The 22500-nt window shown below is 36.3% G+C and overlaps 1 protein-coding gene across 1 annotated transcript in view; it reads right to left on the bottom strand.

Moving 5' to 3' along the window:
• The window catches only part of FOXP2 (forkhead box P2), a 566087-nt gene that overhangs the window by 49875 nt on the left and 493712 nt on the right, over positions 1 to 22500 (bottom strand). The window contains exons 7-11 of the mRNA XM_045495376.1: positions 17656 to 17793; positions 16329 to 16511; positions 14592 to 14760; positions 3234 to 3447; positions 1341 to 1445 (exon numbers count right to left, since the gene is read on the bottom strand). Of these exons, the coding sequence (XP_045351332.1) occupies positions 1341 to 1445; positions 3234 to 3447; positions 14592 to 14760; positions 16329 to 16511; positions 17656 to 17793 (809 nt within the window). The remainder of the gene's footprint in view (positions 1 to 1340; positions 1446 to 3233; positions 3448 to 14591; positions 14761 to 16328; positions 16512 to 17655; positions 17794 to 22500) is intronic.

The raw sequence follows: 22500 nt of genomic DNA, 5'->3' as shown, positions 1-22500 counted from the left end.
TGGTGACTGGGCTAGTTCTATTTCTTAAATGACCACATTTACGAAATAGTAGCAACAGTCCTCTTAATGATCTTATGATAAGGAATAACACGACACATTGATAAGGATGAATGTATTCAAATGAAGAAATATGAAATTAGCTGGATCAGTTTCACGTCCAATAAAATGGTAGCTCACTACTGTTTTGGTATAATAGTCATGAAAAATTTATTTAAGGCCTTTTCCAAAAGCCATAGCGATACAGGAAGCAAATTTTCTTTTAGTTGGTCAGAAATGAGAAAAAGTTTAAAAGAAAATCCTTGTGGAAGTCTTACTGTAATTCTGTTATGAAGTTATTATGATGCCAAGTACTTGTGCCTTGTTGTTAAGGTGCTTTTACTCTATACCCTGTAGTCTACCATTTGTAAACACATCTTTTTGATGTTTCTGCCAACATCCTGGCAACAAAGCAGTGCAATTTCAAATGAGCTAATTAACTTAATTGTTGATGAAGCATGAAACAGTTCATTCACCCTGTTAGCTGCTCCATGACAACATAAGAGTCTGAGCCTGTGAAGTTACTCATCTCCATAAACCTATCTGTAGCTCTCTGTTTAGATCTCTTGTATGGCAGAATTGTGCGTGGAAAATGTTTCACAAAAGATGCATATTCTTATTTGAAAAGGAACCTCTTAAAATTAAACAAAATTATCACCGTATGAAGAAATTAAGGACACACAAAGTTTTGATTTTAAGCTAGAGAAGCCATAGAATTTATCATACAACTATACAGCCATGGGTGTTTCGCTCTGATCCTGAGGGCAACAAGTAACAAAGGTAGATGAAATACAATTATTTCTGAAAACTTTGGTTCCTATTAAATTTCATCTTTTCATTCTTATTGTTCAATAAATATGTTAAATATCATTATTTAAAGGAAGTAATATCAAGTTTGCGATTAAAAAAAATAACCCTGTAAAATATTGGGTTGAAATGTGGATATATTACATGACGCCTCATGTAATTTTACTTAAAATTTTTATTAAAAACTTGAAATTTAAGTGAATCCTGCACACGTTTCCCAATTATTAATGGCACTATTACAGTAGGATAGTATTTTTCATTCTTTAAAAAACCCCTATCGAATGACTTGTAAAATATTTTGATGGAAAGGTAAAGATGGACAGTCGCCTTCGTAGCCTGACTTCGGTCATGCACTTGTTGGAACACACAGAAAACTCAGAGGGGGCTTATGATGGACCTTTACTTCCCCCTTTCAGCTTTCTCTTGTTTATTTTCAACAGTGCGCTTGAAACTCCCCCAGAACCCACCCCCTTCCCTAAAAAAGGTACCAAACCTACTTTAAAAACTGTCCAAAATCTTCACAAATGCTTTCACAGCCTGGCCATTTGCAAACTCCATGGCCGTACAGAGTGTGAGAAGCCCCAGTCTCCTCGTGTGACGAGCTGTAGCAAAAGAACACGGCGTCAGAGTCATCTCAAAAAGCCATAATCGTTGCAGGCTGCTAGCGCCTGTCAGGTTACGATCAGTGACAAACAGGTCAAAACAGGTCAATTCAGCTCAGAGCAGTCAGAAAAATTTAATCGTTCTATTGAATAGTTCAACTGCCAAGGCTAGATGATGTTCCAATTAGAGGAGAAATAGAGCCAAAGATGACTGTTAATAAAGGATGAAAAACTAAGAGGACTGTATAATATCATATGCTAATCTTGCCATATGACCTTAATGTAACATTTACCTCTAAATAAAAAATATATATATTCACATGTGGTCAAGTGAAATAAACCTGTGTTTTTAAGAAGGTAATAGGACATCCACCATAAGATTTTGAAATGCGCTTTTTAAAGAAGATATGGACCTTTAGGATCATTTAAATTGTTTAATATTTATGTTTGAGCCATATATATTTCCACTAGTTACTGCTGATTTTAAAAACTCTACTTTGGAACAGTATTCATTAGCTATATCCTTCTATAATTACCAAAGACTTTTGATAAGTGAGTATTGTATCAGATAGAGAGCCTAGAAAAATCAACCAACTTCTGCAGTATATAACCATCAAATTATCTCAATTAAAACAATAGCATGAAAGCATTCAGAAGCATACCGTTTTTTAACGATGAAAACTAACAAGAAAAATTTTTCATGATACTCAAATGAAGACCAGAAACACCACCAAACTACAGCATTCTATTTTAAAGTGTACTGTAATTAAATATAGGTTTCTTAAAAAAAAAATTCTTTGTGAGAAAGAATTTGTTACAGCTAGGCAGACATTCATATTACATAAGAGAATACTATCAACCCACTACACTCCAATGTGAAGTTTAGAGCAAAATACCATAGGAGCCTGAGTCACTCTGTTAAGAAACCCTACATTTATGTTTCATCCTTTAAAAATATAGTTTTTATGTTAAGCAATATTCTAGCTTACATATTTTACATAAATTGCTTTAAAGGACTTGATTAGATAGAGCTACATGCTTGAAACAGGGGCAGTAAATGGACAAGAGCACCTGGGTTCTCCTTTTATAAAGGCAGTTTTTACACAATAAAATAAAACAAGAGGTTGAAAATTATCTAACATAATGTACTCAATGTTGGTAACTGAAATCAAGTAATTTTTCCCTATGAATTTTGAGTCAAATTTACTCAGAGTTAGCATCATAAGTTTATTTTTTTATGTAATTGCAACTTCCCTCATGCTCCAATAATAATAATAATAAAAAAAAGGTATACCAGATATTCTGTCTTCTGGTTTATTATGCCTGTAATTGTACCCTCATGTATATGGATTCTCTGATATCTATGGACATGTTCTTAAACATATATTAAGTACGTGTTTTTAAACATTTACTAAGGGGTATATGTATGCATCTTTAGTTATTTGAAAGGGGTTCTTAAGTTTAAAAATGGTAAAATGTTCTCATTTCAGCAATCCGGCTCATCAAAACAGATTAGCCATAAAAATATGTCGATACAGTAATTCCATATGCACTTATTAAAAAATAACTTTCTTCAGGCCAATTCCCCACCAAATCCATCAAATCCCTGGTATTTGAGCTACTTTCTGTAATGAAAATAATATATAAGGTAAATAACCTAAAGGTTTTTATTTAATTTGTTTTACACATTTTTCCCCTGTTAAGTACAGATCATAATCCTCAGTTTTATGAATGGTGGAAGGAGAGGTTGGCGACAGATAAATATAGAACAAATCTCATGAGATTTACCTGTCCCGCCTTGCACTTAGAACTGAAGACTGTCCATTCACTATGGAATGATGGGTTATTGGTGGTGACGCTTTGGAAGTGGTGGAGGAGGTAGTCGAGGAGGAATTGTTAGTAGTGAGGTCTAGCCCTCCATGTTTAATGCCATTGTCTTCCATACTGTGAACTCCAGTCACTTCTTTCCATAACTGCTGAATCTCAGCAGGACTTAAGCCAGCTACAAAACGAAAGAAAGCCCCACTAATATAACAAGGTAAAGTTCATATAATGAGCTTAGTGTTATTACTGGATTAATGCCAACAACAAAAGTGATGTTACCAGCATAATTAATATACAATAATAATTCACTTTACACCATCAGCACCATAGCCTTTCTCATGAATAATCAGTTATTTGTTAAAGACTACCATTTTGGGAATAGTACTGGGAATAACAGTCTTGAAACTATCAAGGATTAATGGAAAAAGCCAGCAAATTCTACTTGAAAGTTAAACTATTTAACAGAAGCTTTTACTTATTGCTAGTGTTAAGTTTTTATCAGTAAGGAAATGAAAAAGAAATAGATTTTGAAATGAGATATATCAAAAGAAATGAAAAGAAAAAAAGAAGTAAGGAGGGTAAACAAAAAATTTGTCAGGGAAAAAAAAATGTCAGGGAAAAACAGTAAACATCCAACTCAGAAAAAGAATACATTTGACAATTAACTTTGACAAAGTTACTTTGCTCTTTCTCAGACAGACAAACAAAATAATTGAGTTTCATTTGGAGGTCCTAAATAAGCCAATGTTCTTACCTCCATGGATCAATTAAACAGATAATATGAAAACTTCATTTTATGGACGATAGAATAAATGAATACCCATTTTAAACAATGCCCTGTTTCACATCATGGAAATTTACCAGATATATGAAGAATGAAAACAGAAAATCAAGGCATTTTAGTTTTTAACTCTAATTCCGAAATAAGGAATTGAGAGATTACTATTTACTTATTATAAGTCAAATATATAATAGTACTTATATATGCCAAGTACTATGCCTTCACGGATTCTTTCCATACCTTATGCTCCTTAATCTTCACTAAATCCAATGAGTTCATAACTGTATTTCAATCAGTTCATGGATAACAAAGCAAAGTGAGGGAGAGGTTCAAAAATGTATCCAAGGTCACAAAGCTTCTATGTGGTAAAGCTTTGATTTAAATCCAGGCAGTTTTATTTGAATGCCTTTTTTCTTAAAATATTACATTAAAAATATGAAAACTATTGAATAAAGATATACAGGGGGAAAGGCAGTTGTAACTATGGTTGCTATCACTTATTGACCATCTGCTGTAGTCTGATGCTTTACATTCATAATCTCAATTAACTTCACTTGAAGCTAGGAATCATTCTACTTTACAGATGAGGCCATGGCATGGAGGTTTAAAAAGATGAAATATGTTACCAAATCACTATGCTCACAACTAGTGGACAGAATTCAAACTTAACGCACTGTTGCTCCAAAATCTAGGTTCTGCATATGTTACGTGCATCTGCAACATCTAACACAAGGACGGAAGTACTAATCCAATACCCCCACTCCCACAACCCAGCACACATCTACATCAGATGCTACACTGATGCCGATCAATCAAGAGGTGTGGGGGAGGAGAGCAGGATCGAACAGGCAGGGGAAACTAGGGGAAGATAACAGAACATGATGTCAAGCAGAGTCAGCCTGCTCGCCCCTCCCCCTGCAACTAGGAAAACCATCAATCTAGACATAGTAGTAAGTAGCCCAAAGTGACAGAAGAATTCTCACTGCTCCAAACATAACTTCTGGTCAAATTATTCATCACAGTGGTAACCTTAAATTGCTATGCCTATCACAATTTCTTACAGATAGTTTTACTGAAAACTATCATTTTGGTGATTCTGGCTCCTGAAGATTTTAAAACAGCCTAAGACTGAAGAAAAGACTGGATAACTCAGGTTTCCAGTTATTTAAAACTATTTTTTTTCTACATAAAAGAGGATGGCTTAATAAACTAAGGTATTACTCTGGTTATATGGGACATAATTTCTATATAAATATCATTAATTATTGCTTTAACCCAGGATTCTGAAACTTACCTGACTGTAACTTTTTGATTACCTGTCTGTATGAATTAGATGTCCTAACAGCAAAACTCCATTAACCAGTCCTTTTACATCACAGCTTTTACACATCTTCTGCATGCGAGCCCTCACCACCTCACTCTGCCTCTCTGCCCCACCGTCCACTCTTGCCTGGTGTGCAGTTACCCTTTCCTGTCTTCCTGCTTTCCCCTTGCCTTGCTATAATTTACTTCTCATCATATATCAGCCAAAATCTATCTCTTTAAATGTAAATTGGGCAATGGCATTTTCCAGACAAAGCCTCCAATGGCTTTCCAGAATACTTAGAAAAAAACACAAGAAAAGAAAGGGAACACATAACAACAAAAAACCCTACTATGGCCTGTGAGGTGCTGGCATTTATTATCTGGGTCTTGCCTGCCTCTCTGACCTCATCTATTGCTCACTCTGTACATTTCACTCTGTTATACTTTCTTCTGCATCTTAAAGGCAGTAAATATTTGCTCCCTTTCCAGCTTTTTCTCTGGCTGTTCCCACAGCACAGGCGATTTTGGTTACAGATCTCCTCATGACTTCCTCACTTCACTCAGATGATTCAAGGCTCACCTCCTCTGAGAGGTCTTAGACCATGCTTTCAACTACTGCCCCTCCCCACCTTGCCTTCTAACATTCTCTGTCACCTCACTCTGCTTTCTTTTTCCTAAGAGCGTTGTCAGTCTCTGAAACTATAATATTTATCTGTTTTACTCGTTATCATCAGTCTCCCTCTTCTGCAATTTAAACTTAAAATGGTAAGAGTAGGGATTTCTTATTTTACTTATCTATCTCCAGTGCCTAGAAGAGTGCCTGGTATGTGTTCAATAAATAGTAGTTGATTTAGTTGATTATAACAGATTCATAGAATTTTTGTAGGCATTTTGGTTTTCACATGGAAGTTCTGTGGCTCTTGCGGGGCATACTATTTATGAGTACTTGCTATCCTGTAAGGCCAATATCTAAAGAATTATAAACTAGTTGATTCTAAAGATCGAGTGGCTGATAAAATTTTATACCTTGGCTAAAGACTCTTAGATGTTTTTAGAGACTATATCAGTTAGAGATGTTATTAATAATTCAGTTTTTGAATTTTATTAATAATTTAGTTAACCTAAGTATCCACTTACCTTTTAAAAAGCAGACTTCTATTATACTATTCATTTGTATGGAAAATTAGTGGTATCAGCATGATATCACAATGATATGGCAACAAATACTAAGCACATAGATGTTTGATGAATAAATAACCTATTCGCTATCCAAATAATGATTGTTAATTAAACGAGGAAGGAAGTGGTTTTTAAATATTACAGATAAGGGGCAGAGAATAGATGATGTCAAAAAGAGACTCCTGTTAGTAGAAGTGGTTCCCCAAAGTGTCTGCATATTAGACTCACTTGGGGACATTTTAAAATTTCCAATGCCCTGACCACAGCCCAAACCAATTAAATCACAATTTCTGGAGGTAGGACACAGGTATCAGTCTGTTTCTGAAGCTCCACCGATGATTCCAACGTGCAGACAATTTTGGAGGAAAATTTTTAAAAGCAAACTGTCACATTGCGCATGAACAGAGTTTTCACACCTACAATTTACTTAGCTCTTTTCCATGGATACAAAACGATGAATATGAAACAACCAGCCAATCCGTTTTGTACAATTTTGAAAGTTTTGTGAGTTTTGAAGGTTTGAGGTTTGCGAAAATTAACTTATTTTCAGGCAGTAATGTAACACATTCAATACTTCCTAAACTGTGTTCTATGGGACAGTAGTCTTCTGAACACTTCTAATCGGAGATCTAAGAGATCTCTGGTCTCTATCTTGGAGGCTCATGATTAATGTTAACATATACATCAGTTCCATGATGTCTAGAAACAAAAGAAACCCTTGAGTCTCTTCTTTAACTCTTTGTTTTACAAATCCATTTGAGGATAAAAAGAAAAAAAAAAACACAACAAACTCTTTTTACAATTGCATTAATTTATTTCAGTTTTAAATAACGGGGGTGGGCTTAGGATTCATCAGGTGCTCTCCAGCCCTCCCATGAACTGCAGGCTGCCTGTTTATAAACTTAAGACTTTTTCCAAAATTAGCTTAGTTCAAAACTAAGCTTCTATTTATGCTGCCCCTTGGAACCCAACTCACTGCTCCAGTAGGTTCCTTTGTCTCTGTTTTGTTAGAAATTTACATGGTACTTCTGATATGCCAGTCACTTTTCTGCATGCTGCAGGTCTAATCTAATACTCTGACCTACTATTATTCTCCCTATTTTAGAGATGAGGACACTGAGGAACAGGAAAGTTGAGTAACTAGCTCTAGAGCTAATGCACGGCAAAGCTCCTCACCTTTGTAGGTCATTGCTCACATAACCCTTTTTCAGGACTCCTTCCCTGGCCACCCTGTCTACAAGTTCAACCCCTACCATTTCTAAGGTTTTATTTTTTCCTATCCTGACTTAAAAAAAGAAAAAAAAATCCCATAGCACTTAGCACTATACATTTTACTTAATTTGAAATCTAAGTTCTGTGATGGCAGGGATTTTTGCCTGTCCTCTTGACTGCTTTGTCCCCAGTGCCTCTAGGAGTGCCTACAGTGAGTGAAAGCTCAATGTGTATTACTTAAAAGAGTTGTTCAATGACCAGAACAGTAGCAGTGCATAATCTGGGAATCAGTGGACTAGACCATCACAGAATAATAGTCAATTTAAAATCCCAAGTAAAGAGTATTCAGTTTTCTTAGTAACTTATTTCAAGGATACATGCATAACAATACTAGCACCAAAAAGTTGTATGATTATGCAATTTTAAAATTCCATGACCACAAAAAAATCAAGAAATGATGATGGATGATGGCTTGGACTGGCTCTCGTTCACTGCCAGTACTACAAATAAGCATTAAAAGGTTTGTTTTTCTAGGAGTTGAATGAATAAGTGGATGAATTCCTAATCAAATTGCATGTAATACCACAGGTAAAGCAATTAAATAATATTCCTTAATCCTAGATTCATAGTTTTTGGAGTACCTATTGGGTGAAAACCGCTGTGCTAAGAATTAATTAAAATTTGGTAATTCATATCTAGATTATACAGTCTTGGAGCACACAAGATTTAAAAATTCCAATATTTTACTTATTGGTAAAAATTATATTAGCAGCTTTTTCACACAAAAATAATGTCTTTTCATTTTTTATGTCTAGTAATTAATTTTTAATATTAAATAATGTTATACATTATGATGTAAAGTAAGTCTACTGTGATTTTCTTAAATTAACTTATTTAATAGTACTCTGCTTATTTTCTAGAGTTACTTATAAGTAAAAGCAATAAAAGCAAATTTTGTAGAAGTATTTGTATCATTCACATATTTTATTGAACCAATTTGATATTTAGTAATTTGAATTCTTGAACTATTATCATGTAATTTTCACTTTCATCTTAACTTTTACATGAAAAAAAGTAGTATATGCACATGGCCAAAATAACAGAATCATAGAGAAGGTTATACATTGCAAAATCGAATTTCCCGAACCAGACCTGACTTCACGGTTCCTAGTTCTCTCCACAGGCAACTGCCATTCTGGTTTCTGGGCTATCCTTCAGAGACCTGTGTTCATTTATAATTTGCCAGACCTAACATATTATGGATTTATATTTGACTGGGGGCCTACTTTAACCTGTAGGTATAGTGCCCATCTTTAAAATGTATGTTTAATGAGAAGTGTACTGAATACATATTTTGCCCAAAAGCTGAATTACAAGGAGCAAAATAGCTATTTGGCTAAAACTGAGACCAAAGGCAAATATGACCACAAAGAAGAAACTTCTGGGATACCAGAATACAGGGTATATATATATATACACACACACACACACACACACATATATTTATATTTACATATTATTTATATTTACATTTATATATATAATCATACTATGATTTCACTATTAAAATTTTTAGAGGAGGCAGTTTTTAAGCTTGTGATTTATTTTAAAAAACAGTAATTTCTCAGTTTTCCTTACCATGGAACTTTAATGGGTCAAAGTTGACATTCTGCTTTTGAGTCTTCCCTCAAGATACAAAGAGCTGACAAAAAGAACTTTAAAAAGACTTATGGCCTAAATGGAAATAAATTCATTTTAATGTATGCATGCTGGTATATGAAACAATTCTGTGACAATTAGAATTATGATATAATTTAATATATCATTACTTACATTTCCTCAAAAATTAACACGCCTAATATTTCTCTATGTATTTAACTTGTTGTGAGTTAGTTTTTATACATAAAATTAATAGCATTCATAGTTAACTTTGCAAAGTTTTATTCCTGCAATCATAAATGTACATCTAAACTTCAGCTTACTGATGGAGCTTTAGCATGTAAAACCCCAAAGGAGAGTCTCCCCTCCAAGTTACAAATTAAAGACTGACTGGTATTTAAAAGGAAATACTAAGATGGTAACAATAATTCTGCGCCACATGCCTTGTCCATATTGCGGTGCTGTTACCCTGATTAGATACAAAGGTGATCTATGCAAGCACATGATTACAGGTTAGGCAAAAAAATCAAGATGCCAGAAGTGATGCTGAAGTATGCATTTGGCTACTTATTTATTTATTTTAGAAAGACAGCGAGTGGAGGAGAGGGTGCGAGAGAGAGACAGAGAGAGAGAGAGAGAGAGAGAGAGAGAGAGAGAGAGAATCTTAAGCAGGCTCCATGTTGAGCATGCAGCCCAATGTGGGGCTTGATCCCCCACCCTGGAATCATGACCTGAGCCAAAAGGAGCAGGATAAAGAGTAGGATGCTCAACCGACTGAGCTTTGACTATTTAGATTTCCATAATCAGAGAATGAGTCAAAGCCAAATATCTGATTTTGACTGAATACTCATCCTAACGACAAACTTCAGCACATTCCTAACTCAGCATAAACGACATTCTTATACTTTACTTAGAAAGATTTCACTTTATTATTCGACAGTTCTTTCATTCCAAACTCATCTAGTTCTAGAAGGTGTTAGTTCAAAATAGTGCTGGCTAGATATTCTAGCATTTTCTGTTTGGTCTTTCAGATTGGTAACAAAAGTGTTATATTTTAAATAGCTTTTATAAATTTAAAAACATGTAGAAAGTTGGAATGAAATAAAGTTTTTGCCACATATATTTTAGTCTCCACAGTCATAGTAAGTCTGTGAATATATTGTGTATTGGAATACATCGACTTCTATCTCATGTCAAAAATATGAGAAGTGCACGCACAATAATTTCCTATCTTCTAACCTGGAGACGATGGTACTGGGTCATGAAAATGTGTCACTAAATAATTACCAGCTGACATACAAACTGTACTATCTATGGAGTAAATAGCTTCATAATCAGTATTTTATTTAATATTGATTTACAGATCCATCCTTTTTTTATTTGACTTCTGTATACCTACAGTCACTCTATGCATGATTTTTATTTATTTATTTTTAAATGTTTATTTATTTATTTTTGAGAGAGAGAGAACAGGGGTGGAGCAGAGAGTGAGGGAGACAGTATCTGAAGCAGGCTCCAGCCTCCCAGCTGTCAGTGCAGAGCCCGATGTGGGGCTCGAACCCATGAACTGTGAGATCATTATCTGAGCCAAAGTCGGATGCTTAACCAACTGAGCCACCCAGGTGTCCCCATATATGCTTTTAGAGATGATAACTTAATTGCCTAATTTACATCAAAATCCAACATTATAGTAATATTCATGGTGACTTTAAATACTTAATATTTAAAATAATTTAAAGTGATATATTATGTCATTTTGTAACATAGAGAAAAATGTTGATGCATCTCCCACTCCTATCAAAATTATTATAATTTTGTTACTTCTGTCTCATTCTCATACACTTATTTTATATATGGTTGAAGAAGTTGGAACTTTAAAAAGTAGCCTGAGGAAGCTGTGTTAAATCATGGGGGTAAATACTTCAAATATGGCATATTTTTAAAGGTCATCGTTGTGTATAAATAAATCCTACTTGGTGTTCCTGTGGTTATCATTCATGGCCAATCCATCAGCCAACCAAAAACATGGTGCAAAGTGAACTGGGAAACTGACAATGAAAATATTTAAAATATTTTTATCTGAAATAACCAAGGGTTAAGGCAGAAATAATTCAAGGCTTCCATTATCTAACAATGACTTCTTTTCTTTCTCCCATTCAGTTTTGGGATTCCAGCACCACCCCATGAAGTTCTATTCCTCTGCTGTGGCTGGTTTATCTGACACATTCTGTCTGTGTTTGGCTGATGAGTCTCCACAGTGGCACTTTTCACACTTAGTCATCTAAGCGGTGAAAAACACAATATGACTTGCATGTATTTTGTTTAAAATATAAATATTCTGCTCAAACCCAGATGTGCTTTCAGACTTATTTCATTTTCCTCAATGTTCTCTATCTCGTGTGTGTAATCTCTCATATATTTAATGGAGAGTACAAATAGAAGAAAAGGAAAAAAAATTCTATTTTAAAAAAGCTCAGAAATTAGAGTAAATTTTCATTTGAAAATCATTAAAATCGTTGTATCATAATAAATTTCTTTTTTCAGCAAGATATTTGTATGTTTGCCTTGGAAGAATGTAGTTTAACAAATATATCGCACATAGATTATATTTTACTTCTGTGGACTTCTGAGACTGAGTGTGAGCAAGGGAGGGATAGAGAGAGAGGAGACACAGAATCCGAAGCAGGCTTCAGGCTCGGAGCTGTCAGCATAGAGCCCGACGCAGGGCCCTAACTCACAGCCCATGACCCGAGCTGAAGTCAGACGCTTAACTGACTGAGCCACCCAGGCGCCCCTCTGTGAGCATCTATTTTAAACTTTCTTGAAATGTTTATTTCAATGGTTTTATTCAAAATCATGGTAGACCTCGCTTCTCTCTATTGAGGAGAATCTTATATCATTAGATCTTAAACACAGATTTTATGTAAATTTTACTGAAAAAAAAAACAATGGTATAAATTTATTGCTTCGGTTTTAGTGTAGTTTCTACCAAAGAAATCCATGTTTATATTGAATTAATTTGTACATACCTTTCTTTTTTTTAAAACCTTATTTCTTCATTGGTCCTCAAGTTATATTTATTTTTTCAAAGAACATAGTGAATAGAACATTCATTGCTATGGTGACACCATGGTTTATTTCAATTCTCTTTGGAATGGTCTAGAAAAGTGGGTTTATGGCCTTGTTTTTCTTCCACTATTTAATCTTTATCTTTTTTGATTTCCTAGGAGTGATTCAATCAGGTGAATCAGAAGATCTGAAATTAAGGGAAAGAGGGAATTCTAGGGAAAACATGCCATTGTGATAGTAATTTGATAAAAAAAAAAAGTGAACAACATTTACTGTAGTATTTTACTTTATTTTACCTTATTTTATTTTACTTTTAAAGTTTATTTATTTTGACAGGGAGAAGCTTGAGAGAGAGAGAGAGAGAGAGAGAGAGAGAGGGAGAGAGAATGAGAGGTGGGGAAGGGCATAGAGGGGGTGGGAGAGAGAATCCCAAGTAGACTCCAGTGCAGAGCCTGATGTGGGGCTCAAACTCACGAACTATGATCATGACCTGAGTCAAAATCAAGAGTCGGACGTTCAACAGACTGAGCCACCCAGGTGCCCCTGCAATATTTTAAGTTTCATGTGCCAGAAACAAGATTATGTGTGTTTTAAAGATAGTTTTTTATTTGCCTAATTTTATTTTTTTCTATTTAATTATTCTTGATTTTATTCAGAATATCCTATTGAGTCAGAAAGATGAACATAAAATACTACAATGTGAGCCCCTTTGTAACAAATATAATTAGTCCATTTGGATTAAAGTTTGTTCCAACAAAATCCAAATGCAAATTAGAATATGCTTTTATGAAGTTTAATGATACATGACTTTTGCCTATACCAATAATTTTAGCACACAAGGAGTCATTTTGTTTACTATCATTGTTTTAAACTAAGAATGCTTTCCGTTTCCCAAAAGTTGAGTCAAATGATGAATATATACAATTGTATGATTTATAGTGTTGTATTATGGCACTATCTTACTGTATTATCAAAGTAAATGCAAAGTTTTCTTATCTGAAAAATAAGGGGTGCCTGAGTGGCTCAGTTGGTTGAGCATCTGACTTTGGCTCAGGTCATGATCAGGCATTCATGGGTTTGAGCCCTACATAAGGCTCTGTGCTGACAGCTCGGAGCCTGGAGCCTGCTTTGGATTCTCTGTCTCCGTCTCTCTCTGCCCCTCCCCTGCTTGTGCTCTGTCTCTCTCTGTTTCTAAATAAAATAAAATAAAATAAAATAAAATAAAATAAAATAAAATAAATAAAATAAAATAAAATGGAAGAAAAATGAATAAGAATACAATTGGCAGCTTTTTGAAGCTGTAATTTACAATATATGCACAGGCAATATTATTTTAGAGAAAAAAAGGTCAATATGGTCCCACGATTTAGATGGGATTCTACAAAGCATAGCTTGGAATGGAATATTCTCTATAGGAATACATAAAGGCTCCTTTTTATACTTAAGAGTGTTAGCATGAAGATTAGGAACTTTTAGGAACTTCTATATTTTTATTGATTTATTTTTATTTTAGAGAGAGAAGAGTGTGCAGGGAGGGGAGAGGGAGAGAGGGAAAGAGAGAGAATCCCAAGCAGGCTCCACACTTAGCATGTAGCTCAACACAGGGCTTGATCCCACAACTCTGGGATCATGACCTGAGCCAAAATCAAGAGCCTGGTCTTCAACTTGCTGAGCCAGACAGGCACCCTCTATCTTTTTTTTTTTTTTTTTTTTTTTTTAATCAGTTTTCTACCCAAACTCCTATCAGCTCACCTTTGTTAAATGGAATGTTGTTAGCCTTCTCACTGATCCAATTCCCTGCAGGTAGGTCTTCGGTGTACATTCGATAGCGCCTAAACTGTGTTGCCCTTATAAATTATTTTCCGCTCTAAGACTAATAAGGACGCACTTAATATCTAACAAAACACTTGGAAGCAGTTTCACTACACACCTGAACTCAGTGTGTAGTAAAATCTCTGAGCCTCAAGAAAATGGGCCACGCAGCCATGGTAACGATCGTGTTTTAACAATAAACCTGAAGGTCATAAAAACAAAACTTCTCGAGGGATAAGGCAGACAGGGCATGAAATGGTAGAAAGTGCCACACGAGGAGTGAAGTGTGCACACTTTGTGTGTACCTTGAGGCAGCGACTGGACAGGAAGTGCCGCCTGGCCAGGTGGGATGGAGATGAGGCCCTGACGCTGAAGGCTGAGCAGGTGCTGCTGCTGCTGGAGTTGTTGCATCTGGAGAAGCTGCTGCTGGAAGACAAGCTGCTGGGCTGCCAACTGCTGCTGCTGCTGCTGCTGCTGGTGCAGAAAAGCCGGCCCCGTAAACAGCAGGGAACACATGGTCTGCACACAGCTCTCATACAGAGAAATGCACACGCTCCTTTCACTGCCCCGGTGAGTTTCTGAATGGGCATCCCATGGTCAACGTTCGAAAGCAGAATGTGAGCAAGTTCTAGATTTTCGGTTGCCTTTCTTTCAAATATTACACAGCAGCAGAGAACCAAGGAACTTGCATGAAAGAGTATGGAACGAGCTTTAGAAAAAGTATGCTACAACAAAGTGTCAGACTTTTTAAAAAAAAATTGGCTTATTGCAGATGATGATAATAAGTTTATCTATACTAAAAAAATAACACTTTATAGTGAGAGTCAACTTCAACAACACTCTTCTCTCTTTTTTTTTTTTTTTTCCAATTGAGTAAGTTTGATCTGCAGAGGCCCATGAATGTGGTCTCTGGTGATCTATTAGTAAACTGGATGTAGCCTTCATAGGACAGGCCTGTTAGCTCTCTCTCTTCCTCTCTTCTCTTGTTGGAATACATTAAAGGCAGAATTATGTGCAGGGCAAAAAAAAAAGTGCCCTTATTATAAGGAAAAGTATAACTTCCAATTTCGTGAGGCATTACAAGACAAACCAGAGTTCTCTGGACTCGGGAGGGTATGACGAGGCAGTCACAACTGCAGAGACAGACAAGCTGCTGGGGAAGACCTTTCCTTTTTAGTTTGGGGAAAAGAGAAACTTCTGATGCGCTCACTGGAAAACAGACTGCATAATGGAGCAAGTCATGTGGATTGCCCAGAGCCTCCGGAGAAATAAGGGAGCAATTTCTATTCTGTAGTTGATGGCTGTCTGAAATTCTATTCACAAATCCAAACAGAAACAAAGCCTCAGGAGGTCAAAACTGTTTCCTGTACGTTTGCATAATGGGCAGCTTGAAGACAACGGCTCTGATACCTGCTGATCAATTTAACTACTTCAACATGTTTTGTTTGTATTATGTTTATATTTGATGCAGTTTGCTGACAAGTGCAAGCTCGGCCTGAGAAGCCAGCTTGTCAGTTTGATTTATGAGCATATCAAACTGTAACTTTCTACTCGCCACTCCAAACCTACAGTAGCAGTTCATTAATCAGGGGCCCGTGACTTTGAAATCTGTGTTCCACCGGTTTCTCCCCTAGCCCCCCACCCCACCGCGCAACCACGGGCTACATTTGCATGCATGTTCTCTGAGCTGCACCACTGAGAAAAATAAGGTTCCCTCACCAACTTAGATTCTCGGTGAATACAAGATAATCAGTACTTTGTCCACCACAGAGCTTGCTCTTTGTACACTGTGATTCATTAGTGAACATTAGACGACAGACAGCAGCATTGGATTGTAACTCTCAAGTCCCATGCTACAAAAAAGGAGAGCAGGAGAGTTCTACTGTCACTGTTATTAAGCTGGGTAAAAATGTATCATAATGCATCTTTGACAGGAGAGCCTTGCGCTAGGAAGATCTCAGGCCGCCCTGGCCTCGAGGCACCCAGTCCCCACCTGGCACCGCCGCGCCCTGCCGGTGAGCCCGACGGCAGGTGGCTCCTACCTCTTTCGCCTGCTTGCCAGGATGCGGCGGCGGCGGGGGCGGCTGCTGCTGCTGCTGCTGTTGCTGCTGCTGCTGCTGCTGCTGTTGCTGCTGCTGCTGCTGCTGCTGCTGCTGTTGCTGCTGCTGCAAAAGCTGAAGATGTAACTGCTCTTGCTGTTTCTTGTAAAACTCTTGTAGTTGTTGCTGAATAAACCATTTTGACTTTAATAAATAAAGGCAAAAGTTTCATGTATTATAAATCTCCTAAACTCTTCTAGACTGGCATATGGTAGAGTATCCATTAAGGTTCACCTCCCAAGAACAACAAAAAATATGCAGTGGATGCAAGGAGACACATCTACATACATTTGTTTTTTCCAAGGCAGCTCTGAAATTTTCCAATCCAGAATCCAAAAAAAATCCTAAACAGGAGGGCATAGGAAACCTATATTCTAATGGGCCAGAACCAAATGAATACCCTGATTACATCGGAAGTCCCAATGGGATATTCAAATGGGTTATATACTCTACCATTTATAAGAACCAAATATATGGCTACATAGAATCAGGTTGTTCAATTCTTATCGGGGAAAATATTTTAATCCATCAGACGTACAGAAGAATGTTAGACTTAGAAGTAGAAGCAACTGGCCTGTGGCCATCAGCCATAGAAGACAGCAAAGCGATTAAATCAGTAAGAATCTGGGTAAAGCACATTATTTTCTCTAGGTTAAGTAAGTCTACAACATAAAGTCCACTTTATACACACTCGAGGCCCAATAAGGTTCGTATTGGAAATGCTAGTCTTGTCACTAAAAAAAAGATAACTTTCATGGGTTAGTAACTTGGCTGCTTAACTTTGTTTTTATAAGAAGATATTCTCTATGCCTAAACACCAAGTATATTTTGGGAAGGAAAACGTAGGATGTTACCTTCCCTATCGCAACCAAATGGCCAGTTTAAATCTCATACTTCCACGAACATAAAGGAGTCCTGAAGTGTTAAGGAGTTTTCAAAGCAAGAATTATCTAGAAGTCCCTTTGCACTCTTACTGGCAGGTGTACAAATCAAATGCTCCTAAGCATATGAATACTAAACTATTAATTTATTCCATGTTGAAGTTACGCCTCTCTCTGCTCTTACTGTAGACTTTGATGAATTTAAAAAGACCGAGGGATCTAAATTTTTTGATGTAGTTCTGCAGTCACAATGAGGCATGTATGTTCTTGCATGCTGATCAGCTGTCCCTTCAAGCGGAGAGTGACCGGCAAACATGCCCACGGCACTGTCGTCAGAGGCGCACACGTGCGCCATATGCCAGGACACCAAAGCAGGTAACCCACATTACCTGCTGCAGCATGACCGCCTGCTGCTGCTGGAGGAGGGCTTGGAGCTGCTGAGGAGACAAGACTTGCTGCTGAAGAATCTGCTGCATTTGCTGAGGGGTGATCACCTGGGGAGTCATCATGGCCACCGACACAGGCACCTGGGCAGGGACAGAAAGAGAAGGGGTGGTCATAACCAAACGTCTGCTCACCGACTTCACAGCTATAGGTCACCGCTAGTAAATCCTTTAGAAATGATGGCTCACTGTTTTGATATGATATCTGCATATTACTTAACTCTTTGAAAATACTATTGAAGTACCACAGCATGTAGACACTGGCCTCCCAGAGACATCAGATTTCATCAGATGCTATCTTTACATTCCTTACTTACCTCACATGTATTATGCTAAGATGTTGGAGCTTTGACTAGCATCGTGAAAAACAAACAATTAAATGTCAGGGTTCTCAATACTTCCTAATTGATCATCGCACCGATGTCATAGTGTTATCAACGTAAAGCCTTTGGCAATGGTTTCAAGGTAGGATTATGATAAATAATAAAGATTAAACAATTTGAAAAGTATGCATATACATATCTGTTATCAAAGCTAGTAAAAAGAATGTATGTAGAATGTACTTACGCATAAAACATAATCACCATCTTCAAAATTTGATGGATATATGTATATCAAATATATAAATATTAGAAAAATACGTATAGTAATACATATTACTTCATGAGTACATGTCTCAACTCATATAGGATGTATATACACATGTGTTTCCACAAAATAGCAACCCAGACAGGTCCTCTCAAAGAAGAAATCATAAGCCAAGTATTCTTCTCTAAACATTTTCTTATTTCGAGCTAGCTAAACATATACTAGGGGTTCTGGAAGTCTGAAGATTATTCAAAGGTGACTCATTAAAATTAAAAAAAAAAGTATTTTTGCTTAAAATTGTCTTTCTTTTCAAGGTTCTGAGAATTATGGAGTCAAAAGGAAAAGTAAATAAGGAGGAAGAGAAAGAAACAGGAGAAAGTGGGGGAGGGGGCATGGAAGATACAGAGTGAGAAAGAGCTAGGGAGGAAGTTCTAAGGAAAGAGAATGGCAGGAGGGATGAGCGGGACAAAACCTTGTATGAAAGCCTGTGGTAGATGGTCAGCCCGGCCACAGTCATGCTGTTGGGGGGCGTTGCTTGTATTAACCAGCATGGAATCAAACAACTTGTCAACCTGCCCAGTTTGCAACCTTTGAAAAGGCAATCACTTTCTTTCCTAGAAAGAACAATCTACTTTTACTGTAAATAAAACCATGTATTTACATAAATACTGCTTTAGAACAAATTCATGGGACAACAATGTGTCTTTGAAAACAGAAAAAGATTAATAGACTATTTTAAACAGTCATTTTAACATAGTTCAAACTTTTCTGGCACTTCATGTTATAAGGAAAGGAGAAATCAATAATGAAAAAGAAATGAGGAGAGAAAAAATAAAAGAAACCTGGGGTGGATAAAGTACCCGCCCCCAAACACAAACACTTCCTATTTAATACTAAGAAATAACTTTGTCTTGTCTATCCCGTGCTGATATCTCAAAACACGGATTGATTAGATCTAGTTTTATGACAAAAAAGAAGCACATTATGATGGGCAAAAACTCAGTGATTATCTGAGTATTTCTGGATTATTTTAGAACATACTGACATGTTATAGGTTACTACATTTGAATTTATCATAATAAAAGGCATTCTGAAATGTGTGCTATAAAATTAATTGACCCAATGGGTTGCCCAAGTGTTTAGCTTTTAAAACCTGAGTGGCCAGTTTACTTAACTGTTTATTTCTCAATAAACAAATATAATGGTTAGGTAAGTAGTTTAAAAAAAAACCTACCACAAAGATGACTTTTCTTCCACCAATTATTTACCTCCTACTATCTCTAAATAACAAGGAATCAAACCAAAATTAAGTCAGGGTAAGACAGAAATGTTAAACTTTAAAAAGGCTGCCAATCCAGATAGACAAAAAGACAGACAGATACTACACATATATAGACAGATACCACATATATGTAGATAGATATTATGTATATGTAGATGGACAAATACATACATATAGATATACATACACATAGATATATACCTCATATAAATTCAATCATGTGATAAAAACTTGCCACACTTCTCTCATCGAAGCCTTGTATCACTTTTTAGCATATGGAGAGCTTTCACTTAATTATCTCTACATCTGGGGCCCCTGGGTGGCTCAGTCAGTTGAATGACCTACTCTTGATTTCAGCTCGCGTTGTGATCTCACGATTCATGGGAATCAAGCCCTACATCAGTCTCCACACTGACAGCACGGATGCTACTTGGGATTCTCTCTCTCCTCTCTTCCTGTCTCTCTCTCTCAAAAAAAATAAACTTAAAAATTATCTCTATATCTATAATGAAAAGTACTTCATATGTGACTGATATCAAATGCACTTTTTGAGAAAAGTTTTATGAATGGAGGACTGTCATAATATACTGCAAGTTAGAGTTAGATTTCAGCTTATACAAACTGTAGGACTCTTTAAAACACACACACACACACACACACCCACCCCCCCCCCCCCCACACACACACACACACACAAACTTTGGAGTACCTGAGTGGTTCAGTTGGTTAAGCATCTGACTCTTATTCTTGGCTCAGGTCATGATCTCACAGTTCGTGGATTTGAGCCCCCCTCAGGCTCCATGCTGACAGTGCAGAGCCTGCTTGGGATTCTCCCTACCTCTCTCTCTGCCACTCCCCTGCTCATTCTCTATCTTTCTCTCTTAAAATAAATAAATAAACATTAAAAAAATAAAAAACAATTAAAGAACACAAACTTTACTAAAAGTAAATAAATGTATTATATAATATGTACAGAAAATTATCTGACTCTATAGCTTGTTGCAACAGTGACTCCTGGTGTACAGGCAAATTTAAGTAAGTATTCTACCTTTGCATTTTATTGTATTTTTATTTATTTAATTTTTTTCTCAATGTTTATTTAATTTTGAGAGACAGAGAGAGACAGAATATGAATGGGGAAGGGGCAGACAGAGAGAGAGCCACAGAATCCAAAGCAGGCTCCAGGCTCTGAGCTGTCAGCACAGAGCCCGATGAGGGGCTCAAACTCACAGACTGAGATCATGACCTGAGCTGAAGTCAGAGGCTTAACCGACTGAGCCACCCAGGTGCCACACAGACTGTGTATATAAGACAATATACAGGCATAAAGATAGGTAGAAAGACAAGCCAACTAACACATAATGAATTGAACACTCTATTTCCATAAATATGTACTTAAAACAGTTTTTCCTGTAACAAATGTTAAGTTAGATATTATATGTATTATATGTTACAGGTAGACAACTCCACTTGCTTCTTCAGAAATTAGTAATTTTCAAAATGCAAAACTTCTCCATTTCAAGCAACTCATTTTAAGTAACACATTTCCTTTGCCCCTCCTATATCACTTTTGTTACAACCTCTGTGCACTTCTTTGCTATTCCAAACTACTGGAAGAATTCACTGACAAAGATGAATAGAGATTAACTGAGTACATGAAAAATTTGTTTGGAGATTATGCTACTTGATCTGGTAAAACAGGTAAAACCAGCATCATGTTTGAAAATACATGGATACCTTTCTGAGTCATACATATCTTTGTAAGTCCAGTGTTAGGCTTAAGAAAATATTCTCCTCTGGATATATAATTTTGTTCATGCAAATATTCTAATAAGGGACAAAAATTTAGATACATCATGAAGGAGGGGAGGGAGAGGTTACCTCAGGTATCATCTGGTGAGAAGGCAAATAAAAGTCTGGTAGGGTCTAAGAAAACACGAAACATTATACAGCCACCAAATGGGAGAAACAGCTGGTTCTGAATGGCTGTCCTAGGAAAACTGTAGTCTGTCAGTTAAAATGTTCAAAAGTAAAGGAAGGGAATGGAGTCAACTTTGGTTAGGAGATTTGTCTTTCTCTCTTGGTATTGACTATACTGACAGAACTAAAATTCCCCACAAGGATGGACCAAATAAGGGTTTCCTTTGCCCTTTTTTTATTTTCTTATAGGTGAATTAAGCACACATCTGATGTGTTGTTCTGTGTGCCAAGAAGTACTGGGTAAATGGACATAATGTTGTATTTTCTGAAAAGAGAGAGGAAAAATTCTGAAGCGGTCCTGAAATAAGTCCAAATGGTAAAAAGTCAAAAGTATTTAGGTATTATCCTAGAACAGATGATGACTTTAGTTTAAAAAATTATAAATGTGTTTATATTAAACTTCTGAATGTACCTCACTGAAGGAGTCAAAAGTTATCGAGACAAGTGCAAAGATCACGTCTCGCTTCAAATGAAATCTAAAGAATTATTGTAAGAGTTATGAAAATGGTCCCCAAGTTTCATTTGCTATAATAAGCCCACCATCTTTTTACATTTTAGTTCAATTGGAGCATTTCTGAATATGTTGGGTTTGCATATAAGCACGCCACTTAATTAAACATCCTGAGTATATGTGGGTGATTTGAACTGTTCTTAGCATAGTATCAGTCTAATTCTTCCTTCACTCAATGTGAATTAGGAAAAAAAAGAAAAGTCACAACCTATAGGTGAGGTTTACAGTAAAAAACAAAAACAAAAACAAAAACAAAAACAAAACCCACATTATTTCCTTGTTAACAGGCTCTGCTAACTATTGGTTCATAGATCCCTTCATTCTTTGCTTATAATTTGAAGACAAAGGAAGTCCTGACCTCTAGGCCCTGGTTTAAGGGGGGAAAAAAGTAACTCTATTAGGATTAACTATTTGTATAATAAATGTAAAA

This window comes from Leopardus geoffroyi, chromosome A2, assembly GCF_018350155.1.
Source record: "Leopardus geoffroyi isolate Oge1 chromosome A2, O.geoffroyi_Oge1_pat1.0, whole genome shotgun sequence".
NCBI classification, from domain to species: Eukaryota; Metazoa; Chordata; class Mammalia; order Carnivora; family Felidae; genus Leopardus; species Leopardus geoffroyi.
This window is presented reverse-complemented; position numbering and strand designations above follow the sequence as displayed.